Source organism: Nannobrachium achirus, assembly GCF_963921795.1.
Source record: "Nannobrachium achirus genome assembly, chromosome: 3".
Classification (NCBI taxonomy): domain Eukaryota; kingdom Metazoa; phylum Chordata; class Actinopteri; order Myctophiformes; family Myctophidae; genus Nannobrachium; species Nannobrachium achirus.
Genome location: NC_137812.1, coordinates 30,888,631 through 30,901,993, shown reverse-complemented (window position 1 = coordinate 30,901,993; position 13,363 = coordinate 30,888,631). Strand labels below are relative to the sequence as shown.

Genomic DNA, 13,363 nt, shown 5'->3' with positions numbered 1-13,363 from the left:
GACTACAGTACTCTGACGTCACACTCTGACATCATAGTACTCTGACGTCATACTCTGACGTCATAGTACTGCACCCCCCGGAAATCAATCATGCACATTTCTATTTATAGAATATACCTGTGTTTAAACTGCAAACTTTTGAGTTGAGCAGTAAAATACAATCTTCTGCCACAAGATGTCAGCAGACTACAAATATGTTTATAATGCCTATTGTCAGTACAGATGGTATGTACTGCTTTTGCTTGTTGTTTACAATTTAGGTTATGGGTCTGAACTGTGCAGAAACTATTAGAGGTGCAGGTTCAAAACGGGCACAAGGAACAGTAGGCTATTTTAAAACACCATACACAAACATATCTTGCAACATAACCTGTTGAATTATAGCAACCATTTTCAAACAGAATGTATGGAATATTACATTCTGTTTGTGTGCACGCACACACACAAATGTGTGCATGCGCGCATGCTTGCTTGCGTGTGTGTGTGTGTGTGTGTGTGTGTGTGTGTGTGTGTGTGTGTGTGTGTGTGTGTGTGTGTGTGTGTGTGTGTGTGTGTGTGTGTGTGTGTGTGTGTGTGTGTGTGTGTGTGTGTGAGTGTGAGAGAGAGTGTTTGTATGCGTGCTGGCTGCTGAAGGTCTGACATTTTAATCTACTATAAACTAGTTTAAGTTGAATTCTGGGTTTATAAGGCTCTCCTTCATTAAGATTAAAAGGGAACAGATTGAGCAATGATATTGAGTTACAAAAATATTTTTTTAATTTAAAGGGAATTAAAGTTCAACATATTAAACAAAAATATTAATAAAGAAATAAGTGTAGCAGTTCAATTAAAACAGTAGACAAAGCAGGGATTATATTATAATTATTATATTATACACTTGACCTAAAATAAATATCATTTAAATGTAGTCTTAGACATCAATATGCAGGTAGGAGACAATTCATTTATCACTTTGACTGGAAATGGGAGGAAACTATTAGCCTGACTGTACAAAAGCTCACAAATTAACACATAACTTGTTTGTTAGTCTGCACAAAAAGTAAAGTGCACAAAAAGTAAAGTGCTGAAGTAAAAAATTATAGATGGGAGAGTATCAAATAAGCACTGACCATTTCCGCATGATTCCTTTCTACACCGCAATGCATGTTGGCACCATGTTCCGAAGACCACAGGTTCAAATCACACCATGCATGGGTGTATTTTAGTTTTTGTTTAGTTTTGAACTCCCAAGCATGTCCTGACATGTTACATTAGTCAGTTAGTGTGATGCTATAGTTTTTTTTTTTTTGGGGGCTTTTTGCCTTTATTGACCAAGGGAGGTCCAGTAGACTGACAGGAAATGGGGAGAGAGATGGGGAGTGGCATGCGGTAAACGTCGTCCGGATCGGGAATCGAACCGGCGACGCCGCGGCAACCATGCCTATGTGGCGGTGACTATGTGGTATGCGCCTTGACCAGAAGGCCACCGGACGCCCCTGTGATGCTATAGTTAACCCTAAAGTCCATCTGCATGTGGACATTGAGCTATAAGAATCACAAAGGTGAATAAGATTCATGATGATTTGTTGTGGCTTTCTGTGGAAACTAGACCAGGTCAACCTGGTTGTGCCAGACCCCCTGTCTGTCATCATCATTTATGACATCATGCCTTTTGTAGGCATGTCATCATCATGTCATCATCATATATACCCTTTATATAGAAAACCCGGACCGACATTTGCTTATGTAGGCCTACCCATTTCATGGGTCTGGCAAAAATCAAGTGTGACAAATATATTTTTCATTTGGAAAGATGGAAGTTGGGATCAATTATGAATGCGCTTTTGTAATACCCGTTGTACCCCTTGTCAGATTACCCATTGTACCTGTCTGTTTGTCTGTCTTTTATGCCCATATATGGAAATGTTTATATCTGTCGGTTTGTGTCCTTTTTATGCCCAAATACCGAGATCGGTAAATTGCCTGTATATGGGTCAGATCAGCAATTCTGGCTAACCCTAGATATGCCTATATATGGAGCTGGCACATCAGTTGGATCGGTGATGCACATTGGAAACAGATGCATGCCCCGAATTTGCTGAATTTCAAATTGTGAAAATAGCAGATCTACAGCATGTGAGCATGTAGATCTGTTCCATTGTGAAAATAGCACTTGGAATTGTAGGAGTTGGCATTACATTAGTTTGACTCCATCTGTTCCAAGTGCTTGTTATAGGGTTGAAATATAATTATTTTGTGGGTCACAGGCTGAAAAGTTTGAGAACCACTGCAGTATATGATCGCGGATATGTTGCAAAATTATGCTCGTAGATTTGATTGAAATTTAAACCTGTAACCGGTAATCCACACATGTAATCTGAAAAGTCACACAAAGAAAAGAAATTAACAAATTGTCATACACACGTGATGTAGATCGACAGTTGCACAAGAATTGTTCATCCTTTGTGATTTCAAATGTCAACTGACATGTGTATAAATATGTTATGCAAGTGCAACCTTTTAAATGTAGTGTGTAGATTGTATTTTACGCTCAAATCAAATTGTTGATCAAGCTCTTGAATTTTGTTAAATCTACCTTCATACAGATATCCTTTCCTTCTTTACATAACTCTTGTGGGAGTGAGGATAGAGCTAAGACAGAGCAGAACCCATTCACAGCAACAACCCATCCTATAACAATTACTTGCGCCAGCAGAGCGCGCAAGTACTGCGTTCGGTTGCGTACAGTATGTACTACGTATGTACATATGTATGTACATATGTACGCATATACTGTACGTATGTAGGTATGTCGGTGTCTGTGTTTGTTTAAGCCCGTAGCCCAATCAGGGACCAGCATTTCCCGAAACGTCATCATTAACAGCCAATGAGCCAGCACTACTTGTGCACAAGTAGCAAGTTGGCACCTTGACAGAGTGCATTTCTAGTTAATTAATACTGAATTGGCGGCCAAACCACAGGTACGGTTTGGGCCTATCTGTTGACTTGTTAGTTATCACAAGTTACACAACACTTGGTACAGAATGTACCACACATTGGCTGAAAAACACCATTTTAACTTGTTGGAGCTATTTTACGCTTTGTGACTTGATAAACCTACCTCCCAACATGGATGACAATATGTGAAAAAGGTTAGACCAATGGTAGTGTGCTCAAGAAACTTGGTCCTGATCCATCCAGCGGTCACACACACACACACACACGCACACGTACGCGCGCACACGCACGTGCACACACTGAAAGTGATGCAGGGGGAAGTCTGACTCAATCGACTAGGTATTGTTGTTGTAATCTCGGCACCACGGGAAAAGAGGGCCCCAGCCCTCAGTGTGTTTTCCGAGAATTAAATAAAGGTTGAAAAGAAATTAAATGAAAATTCCTCTAAAAATGGGGGAAAAAAAAACATTAGTAATTTTTGTCCGTTGCCTACAGTAAGTCATTTGAACGTGGAGCAAAGATGCAATCAGGAAAGGTGGAATGACTCCTGGCCCTCACGGGCTGCAATCAACAATTTCTCACGCATGATGTCTATGCTTGAATAGTCGGGTAACTTCAGGTAGTTGACGCAGGTCATGACCGAGGGGAGGAAGATGTCTGGGTTCTCTGTGGGCTCGTACGTCTTCCTGACAATGGTAAGAGGGGGGTTGAGACTCCAGAAACCTCCCACAGGCAGTCTGGGGCTTCCTGTTACAAACTGCAGGAAGAGCCTCTGTTGCTCAGTGTCGAAGTTACTCATCACCTCAAACAGGAACTGCATCGCATGGCTCTCACTTGTGTAGCCATGGTCCGGTCGACAGCACTCCATCAGTGTCTTAACGTCCCATTTCCCTGATTTACAGCCGCATAGCAACTGGTCCAGCTCTTCTGGATAGAAATACTGAAGGTGATGCAGGGGGAATACTGACTCAAAGCCTTGTCTGAACGACTGAAACTGCCTGGAGACACCTTGGTTTAGTGTCCAGTACGCCACCAACTTGAGGTATTCCTCCAAGTTGTGGATGGTGACAGAGATGTTTTTTCCCCGCTTCTTCAGTTCAATGTTGGAGAACCCGGGTAGAGTGAAGTCCAAGGCTAGGTCTTCCACCGAGCTGCCGTCCAGGTTCAGGCTGTCCAGTGCCTTCTGCAGGGTCTCTCTGGTCTGTGTTTGGTCCTGCTCCAACCTTTTCTTCTGGCAGACAATGTCCTCCAGGTGATGGATGAACCTGGCGATGGCAGGGTCGATGTTAACCAGGTCATGGGAAGACAGGGAAGTCTCCTTCCTCAACATCCACTTGTAGAAGGGCAGCCCTAAGGGCAGGTCCAGTAGTCTGAAGTCCATAATGGCTTTAGCGATCAGCTTTCCCATGAAGCGGAACTTCATTTTGATTTTGGCAATGTGTGTTGGCTTGATTTCCCTGCCGCATGGAACCGCAAACAGTCCCCTGGAGCTGAACATATACTTCATCCCCTCTTGGCTTCCTTTACGGTTGGCTACAGTGACTGCTTCACCCCTCCATAGCCCCAGGTCAGCCCGTTGGAGCTCCTGAGACACCAGAGCATAGAACTCCATTGTAGGGCCCAGGCCTGTGCCCTCCTCATTCTCATACTGGACTTCCAGCAGGGCCCTAGAGCTGCCATAATCCTTCATCACAGACTCAGCCTGTTGTAGCAGCTTCTCACGCTTTATCGCTCTCTTGTTTCGGTCAAGGCGTGGTGCCACTGTGTTGTCCTGAGAGTCTGATTGGTTTATCTCTGGGTTATTGTCAAGTAGACGCAGCATGGCTCTGTCGCGGTCAAATGCTGTTGTGTAGAACAACATTTGCCGTGTGTGGAAAGTGAAGAGGAAAGGGCAGGTCCTTGCAAGCTCAATGAGCCAAGTGGGGACGTTCCCTGTCAAGATGACCAGTGGGTCCTGTAACTGACGGTTGGCCTTTGCTGTCAGCTTACTGTTTATGAACTCATTAGTAGGGATGATTTCCTTACACACAGCATTGTCATACAAGTAGAACCAGTATCTACTGATAGCGTGCAAGACCCTCAGCAGCAGGTCGACTTCTAAAGAAGGGTCGTTAAAGGTTATGGTCTCTGGTGGCTCCGAAGTGAGGTATGTCTCCAAAGGATTGACTACACTGGGACACGCGCCATTGTGCCACAGCTCATCCTGTTGCTTGGCATTGTATCGCCCCCCCCTTTTATCCCAAACAGCTTTTTTTACACCATATTCGTCTTCTATCACAGGTTTATACCATATGGTGTGTGTTTTGGACCAGATGCCAGCTCTGAGGGGATTGGCTTCACTAGTGGCATCTTTCTCCTCCTCAGAAAACTGTTGGACAGCTTGATACATCGTCATGTCATACGGCAGCAGGTGGTCACCAATGTATAACTGTAATACGTGGCGCTCATTACCAGAATCCAATAAATGGGCTGCCAATGATTCATCTATGACTTCATTTGAACTGACATTACTGCCTTCATCCTTATCCGTGATCTGTCCATAACCTCGTACAACCAAGTATATTTCAGTGGATTGCACCAAGGACAAGGGCTCAATCTTCACTGGATCACCTTTCTTTTGCTTTACATTAGTGCAACTTGGGTGTCTCTGTAGCAGACATTTGAATTGATGAGTGTTGAAGAATTTCTGTGCCTGCGAGACCCTGCTCCCATTACCATTACCATTGCCACTGGGAAAGTCATGCAATTTAACAGGGAACTGTTCCATTTGGCTCAGGCAATTGTTCATTTTTTGCACCAGTGCCAGAAGAGGCCCATTTTCCGATGGCTCCAGTCGGCCTACGGGCTCCTTTCCTGGAAGCGGGCGGCCAAAGACGTGCAGAAATCTCTTAAGCCGCACATCACGGCTGATCACGTCACTGTCGCTGTTGGAGGTCAGATATAGCAGCAACTGTTTGACCAGCCCGCTATGTTGGATCTCAAATGACGACACATCGGACTCTGAAATAATAGTGCAGATCTCCACCAGACACTCCACACCACCGTCAAGCTTAAGGTTCAGCTTCTCTGTGGCTGTGCAGAGTCTCTGGAGTACATTCAGTGCAGGGTTGCTGGGGTCTATGTTCTCCGAGTTGAAGTAGCGCTCGACACAATTACTGGCTTGCTCTTTGATCCAGGTCTTCATCTTATCCCTGTTATTTGAGATTGAATCCTTGGGAGATGCCCTTGCCAGGCCACTCTCTCCCACAGGAGTGAGGTTTGTAGCAGCTGTAGTGGATGTAGTGCTAATAGTGGCCGTGCACAGACTGGCAGTGCCACTGGTGCAGGAGGACTTGGATGGACTGGTAGGCAGGAAGGTCTCAGAATCTGCCAGGTTCTTCATTTGGTGCATTACACCTTCTCTTATGAAATAGATGCTGACATCATCAGGCAGCTTCTGCAAGAGAATCTCTGCTATCTGCAAAGAGCCGACTACAATCTTCAGGTCCAGGCTGGATAGCATGGAAGAAATGTGACTGGACACAGCATGGTTCTTCAGCACATCCTTCAGAATCTCTGTGTCGGCGAAGTAGATAATCCTGAGGATGGCTCTAAGACACTTGTGTCTGACTGCGGGGCCAGCTGAGGAGCTGTACACCTCATATAGGACCCCAAACAAGGTCTTGATGAAGCACTTTGTTGGCTCAGGATTTTCCTTCATCAGCTGGGTCCTTGCGTCTTCCCGCTGTACTTCCTGGTGACCTCCTTTGTTGGGGTTGGCAAGAGAGTTGGGTTTCCTTTGGATGCCACGTGCCGTGCCTGTGTCCTCATTGATCTGCTGCATAGAGTTGATGTCAATGTTGTAGACACGGCCCAGAGTAGACAAGCTAATCTCATCCTCGCCATTCTGGTGGGCCGTCTCAATTATGCGGCTATCGATGCAGTTATAAGGGTGCCACAGCCCCCGGTCATCCCTCCACTCCCAGATGGCTCCTTCTGTGGTCTGGGCACTGCCTTTTTCCAGCATGACATCCACAGCAAAGATGCCCTCTCTAGGCAGAGTGGGCATCAGCTCACAAATGAGGGAGGTGAGTTGATAGAGCTCCTGAGGTCTCCGGGGAACCAGGTCAATCTGCTCCTGCCAGCTGCCATTTGATGCACCACACAGGAGAAAACGCAGGGTCTCCGGTATGTTTTGTTTCATGAGCTGCACAGCCACGGAGGGGCGGGTGGAGCACATGAGAGACAACATGCGCACAACCTTGATGAACATTCCTGAGCTGAGCACCGGGGGGGACACCAACAGAAGCTGCTGAATGTTGGTCAGCAGGTCATTTGAGGCTACCTGCTTCAGCAGTTTCTCCTTATGCTGAATGTTGTCCACCAGTAGGGCGAAAAAGAGACAAATGCTTTCAATGGACTTCTTATCCTGGTGTGTTAGTTTCTGCGTCAACAGTGGCAGAGAGTCGACGATAAAGGGGAACTCATCAGGGGTGATGCTTTGGCAGCAGTTGGCTGCAATGGCCAGGGCATTCCTCTGAGCGTTGATGCTGAAGAAGTCTAGGTACAACAAGCAGTCTGCAAGCCCACCAGCCTGCAGGATGGCTTTATTATGTTGCCTTGACAATATTTCCAAGGCAGCTAGTGCCTGCTCTGCTACATCAATGAACTGGATCACCTGCAACTTTTTCAGAAAGACAGGAATGGCAGTGACTACCACAGCAGAGGATCGAGGCAGTGACTCCATCATGTATGTGAGAGCACGGGAGGCATGGTTCATAATATCAAAGTTATGCTCCATTAGTAACAATTTAATCAGTTCAGGCACCACACTCTTGACAGGGAATCCACCCAGTGATTCCTCATTGCCCATCACCAGCAGCTGGCATATTTCAATGGCAGCCTGGAGTTGCTGGGTCTCATCGCCTGTGGCCTGCAGGCTTCGCAGCAGCTCCTGAGGGCTGGAGGCTGAAGTAGGATGACCTGCTTTGTTCTGGTTGTCACCCTGCTTGACCCCCTGGGCGTCGTGCGGGCCGGTGCTATTGGTGTCGGCGGAGGAACTGGATGAGGAGGAGGAAACTGAGGAGGCTGAAGAGGAGGAGTACGTCACTGTGCTACTGTGCTCGGCTGGTGAGGCGTCCAATTCCGAAGCCAGCGTGGTGGGTTTTGCAGTGCTGTCCTCAGTATGGTTGGGGAGGGACCCAGCAGCGCTGTTTAGAGTGGGGAGAGAGTCTGCTTTCCTATGTTTCTGTGAAAGGGTGAGCTTGGAGGCACTCTTACTCTGGCCTCGACTTGAAGATGTGGGCTGGTCTGATAACCGAAGTCTCTTCCTGGACTTAGCCAGGCCCTTCTTGGTCTCAACAGTATTTTCGCTGGGTGGGCTAGAGGTAGTATTGTGTTCAGGTACCAAGCTTCGCTTCAACCCTCGGGTACTTTTGCGTGTTGACTGGTGGCCTTGGCGCTCTTGCTCCGATGTCCCTGCAGTCCCTGAGTCGTTTTGTAGCAGAAATGAAGCTACAGAAGGACTTAGACCCCTTATTCTTAAGCTGTGCCTTCTGGACCGGCCAGAGGCTGAGCTGGATATGGCTTTGGGAGCCTTAGATTTAAGCCTTCTGCTTTTGCGACGGGAATGTGCTTTATGTTTTATCTGCTCTGACTGCAATTTTCTCAAGACTCTGTGGCCTGTATGTTTGCGTTTCTTTTTTTGTTTCTGTTTGTGTTTCTTTCTCTGGCCTCGACCTGAAGATGCAGGCAGCTGTGACGCCCGAGTTCTATTTTTAGACTTCTTAGCCAGGCCCTTCTTGGTCTCAGCGGTATTTTTGCGAGATGGCGGAAGAAATCTAGACTTCTTAGCAGGGGTTGGGGTATAGGAACTATTGTGTTCAGAGGCCAAGCATCGCTTCAGCCCACGGGTACTTTTTCTCTTTGACTGATGGTCTCGGCACTCTTCGGCCGATATCCCTGCAGCCTCTAGGTCATCGTGAAGCACACATGAAGTCGCAGAAAGAGTATGTATGCTCCTTCTTGAGCTGTGTCCTTTGGACTCGGCGAAGGTTGAGCTGGGCATGGCTTTGGGAGTGGTAGAATTAAGTCCTTTTTCAGGATGGAAATCTGCTACATGTTTTACCTGCTCTGACTGCAACCTTCCTGTGACTGTGTGGTCTTGTGGTTGGGTCACAGCAGTGTTCTTCTGTGAACGGTGCAGTGTTTTTGTTTTAATAAACGACTCCAGCTTGTCTTCTCTCTTCCTTTCTCTCTTTGGCAATAACACTAACTTTGCCCTGATCTTCTTAATCTATCTTGCTCTCTATTGTTGTCTTGATCTCCTTAATCTCTCACGTTCTTGCGCTATCACCTTCTAGATATATGAGTCTGATGATCTGTCAGGTTGTGACTCTCTAGAGTTTCTCTAGAGTTTTAGCTCCTTCGAGTTTTGGCTCATTAGACTTTCCGCTCCCTCAACCTAAATAGGGTCTGGTCTGATGTTGCACATAACACACTGTTGCCTAGCAATGCCAATTTTTGAAGATAAAATTGTATGTTGTATGGAAACCAATTAACAGCATGTTCATACACGTTTTCATCAGGAAGGGCCAGAGGGACAATCATTTAATTTTAGAGTACACCTATTTTAGTGTACCTATTAGTACACCTATTACACCTTTCAACACCATGGATGGTTAGAATGGTTAGAATAATGAGTGGACACTGGGCACGGTGTCCGTATATGAGAGTGTACGGTTTGTGATCTCTAAGAGCTAAACAGCCAGCGCTAACATCTTGCTAGTAGCCATTGCTAACAACTTTGCATCACGCTAGCAGTCAGCACTAACAATTTGTACGGGTTTCTTTCAACAGCTTTTTTGCTACCTTTTATTGTGAGGTTTTCTTGGAAATCACAGTCTCAGCTGACCGCCCCTTCCCGCCCCTCTGGCTATGGGAGGAAGAGAGACATAATTATGTAACTTTGCCTATTTCTTTTCCCTGTCTCTATAATCAGAATCAGTTGCGCATAGAGAACATTGATCTATGGGAATCACATACTGTATGTGATATACATAATAATGAATGATTTCATTCAAGATTATTCATTGGGGCTTGTTCCGCCAAATTGTGGCAAAGGTCTAAAGTAATAATTATGTAATAAAGGAGAGAACTACTATAAATAGTCATTTAAAAAACTAGAGGTTATTTCAAGGATTTTCCCATTGGATGACGTCACCGTGTGTTTTCTCAAGGTTTTTCCCATTGGATGACGTCAGCGCAGACACGCAGACACAGACACGCAGACATAGTTTTCCCTAATTTATTGATAGATAATAATAATAATACAATATCGATAAAATGCTGGATGTAAGGGGTTAGGGTCTAGTGAAGTCCTAGATGTGGACAATAGAGCTTTGTGTGTATGAGCACGGATTTGTGTGAATTTTAGGATATTAGAGTAATTCTTGGGCTGGGTGGCCAACTAAGGGGAGAGGGACAATCCTTCAGTAACACCGGCCCACAGAGTAGAGAGACATGTGACCCACTGGCTTGTCTATCATCTGAATACTGGCCAAGAAGCCAAATCACAGGCTACTGTGGCCCAGGAGTCCCACCCAAGAATTTAACAGCATACAAGCCCACAACGCGCTGCCACCTCGATGTGTTGATTTTGTTTTGGAGCGGTGAAAGCGCTCCCAATAGATAGGTATGTCCGTGGGTATGTGGGTGGGTGGCTGGCTGGCTGTGTCCGTAGCCTGGCAATACCTTGAGTGGTCACACACAACACACTAGTTAAAGGAGGGGCGCTGTTTTGTGCAGGCCAGGCACACTCACCACACTCACACGCACACGCACACACACGCAACACAGGCAAAGAGACAGATTTATACATATAGGCATAAAGGAGACACAGATAAACGGGTAAAAGGAGTAAAATGGGTATGCAGTAAAAAACAAAAAACAGGATGCCTTGGCCTGGGAGGAGATTAAACTAGACTGCACTCTGTCGAGGTGCCAACTTGCATCTTGTGCACTCGTGCCCATACATGGCCTACTTGTGCGCCAGCAGAGCGCGCAGGTACTACTTTCGGTGCTATTCGGTGGTTTCTGCATGTATGTGGGTGGGCAAGTTGGCACTCTGTGGAGGTGCCAACTTGCCCCTTGTTATTTATATCAGGTCGCACTTGTTGGTGGTGACGTCACCAAGAACGGTGCGTGACGTCATTGATGACTGGCATCCAAGTACTCTATTTCCCGCACTCTGGCTGGTCTCCAAGTACTCCAGATGCCGGATTTCACCCGTACAACACTTGGCCAACAATGGGAAGCCAGCTAGTGTGTTTTATATGTTTTAATATATTTATTAATATGGATTCATACATGTCGTTGTCTAGCCACATTCAAGTCACGCAGATATTAGACCCTATGTTATTTTCTCCGAAAGATTGTACTTGCTTTATTCAAATTGGAATGTGTATTCTGTTTATGTCTTCTGATATGGGACTTTTTGAACCCTTTTGAAAATGTTTACACTTTAAAACGTACATTTTACACCGGGCGGACCTCAATCGATGACGAGACATCACTCTGGCTCGCTTAGTATCGAGCTCACAATGTTTCTCTTCAGGAACAGAGACAGTCTAGTTGTAGAATTCAGTGAAACCTTTCCCAAATATGGAGATGTTCTGTTCTGTGATGTTATAGTACTGAGGTCATAGATACGCCACAAGATGCACATAGAAGCCATGCCATTTTTGAAGCGGTGAAAACCGCTTCCAATGAATGGCTTTGTGTGTATCACGCCCATATATGGTCATTTCAGTCCAGAATGAACAGGCTTTTTCAAAAACAGAATGTCCGTTTAATTACCATATATGGTGATCTCAGTCCAGAATGAACAGGGTTTTTCAAAAACACAATGTATGTCACCTCATGTCCATATATGGTCACTCCAGGCCAGAATGAACAGGTTTTTCCTGTCCCGTACGTGCAAAATATCAGTCCAGAATGAATAGGCTTTTTCAAAAAGCAAAATGTCCATATATGGTCATTACAGTTCAGAATGAACAGGTTTTATCTGTCCTGTACGTCCAGAATATGTGTGTAATGTCCCTCCCGGTCTGATGAATGGATACTTTGAGGATTGGTCAAGCTTCACATGATAATTTGGCCCTCCATTCTTTATATATTCATTCAGAATATATAAAGAATGAATAGATCACAGAGTCCATAACTGTATAGATGTATAGATCTCTAGAACACATAGAATAAAAGTTCACCAGAATAAAAGTTCACCGCTTCACTTCGAACCGAGGTTTGATTTTTAGATACCGTTTTAGTTGCCAAAGCGCTCCTTTTCTCCAACTAGATCTTGTCTCTCCTCCTAGAACTTGTATTAAACACAAAGGCACTTTTGGTGGCCTGATGGCCTGCCTCTCCTTGATGGGGTCTAGATGGCCTCTTGTGCTGGCAAAAGATGGATGACATGTCTACTGGTGTCTCTTCCTTGAGGAGGGCACAATTCATATCCGTGAGTCCCCACGAAACTAAAGACATCTTTAGTTGTGTGAGGTGCGCATGTCACTTAAACCTTAAGCCTAAACCTGTTGTATGCAGCTGTTGCCTTGGCCTTTGTCATACATAGATTGTACTGTGTATGTAGTTCTTGACTGGATTGTCATCTGTTCCATCATGTTGTTTATATTCTGCACTTCAAAGCTAATATTTTCGGTATTGTCTGTTATTTGAAATACCAAAATACAGAAATTACACTATCAATTGATTTGGCATTTTATCCCCCCTCTCCCTCCAAAAAAAGAAAGAAAAAAAAAATTACGCCAAATTCTGTGGAGCTTCATATGTTAGTAATATTACTTGTCATTCATAAATATCAAAACTCCCTTGTTTCCAGCTGCCTTGCTGGATATGCTCTGAAATCTGTTGGTAAAGAAGACATGATTGGATATCAAACATATTCCACAAAGTGACAGCTACAATGTATGAGTGAATCCCCCATTCTTCCATTAGTAATTAGGATAAGTGGTATTATAATGATTAGGAAGGGAAACAATCGTGAAAAAAGAAATAGCTGGAGCTGCAGTTCAGGGCAGTATTTCCCAAACCCTTTTTATACGATGTGAGTAGATATCGTCCTCCTCCAATTTTAATACATTTCATTATCTTTCGCCCTCCAATTTCCTTTTGTTTAAAAAAATGTTTGCAAGTTCACAAGGCATTGTGATGCATAAGGCATTGTGAGCTTGCAGCTTGCTTATTTTCACTCATTTTTGTTTTTTAAAAGGGCTTCAATTCAGGGCGATCAATTCATTTATGAATGTACAGTATACCCCAGGACAAAAATACTGGGGAGACGCCATATTTATATTTTGGGTCTTGAACTGAAAAGGTCTGGGAACCACCGGTCGAGGCGAATGTTTATTTGCTCAGCGTATATTGATGT

General features: G+C 44.8%; 2 protein-coding genes across 2 annotated transcripts; both read right to left on the bottom strand.

Annotated features, from left to right (window-relative positions):
* Window positions 1-3,463: 3,463 nt before the first annotated feature.
* LOC308282169 (E3 ubiquitin-protein ligase TRIP12-like) lies at window positions 3,464-7,849 on the bottom strand (the record flags this gene model as incomplete). The annotated part of the gene is made up of 1 exon (XM_080722513.1): window positions 3,464-7,849. Exon 1 carries the CDS (start codon window positions 7,787-7,789, stop codon window positions 3,464-3,466), a length of 4,326 nt encoding a protein of 1,441 aa, XP_080578639.1. The 5' UTR covers window positions 7,790-7,849.
* Window positions 7,850-7,955: 106 nt separating this feature from the next.
* Window positions 7,956-10,463, bottom strand: LOC308282168 (E3 ubiquitin-protein ligase TRIP12-like; the record flags this gene model as incomplete). The annotated part of the gene is made up of 3 exons (XM_080722512.1): window positions 7,956-7,976; window positions 8,591-9,172; window positions 10,449-10,463. 3 exons carry the CDS (start codon window positions 10,461-10,463, stop codon window positions 7,956-7,958), a joined length of 618 nt encoding a protein of 205 aa, XP_080578638.1.
* Window positions 10,464-13,363: the final 2,900 nt, after the last annotated feature.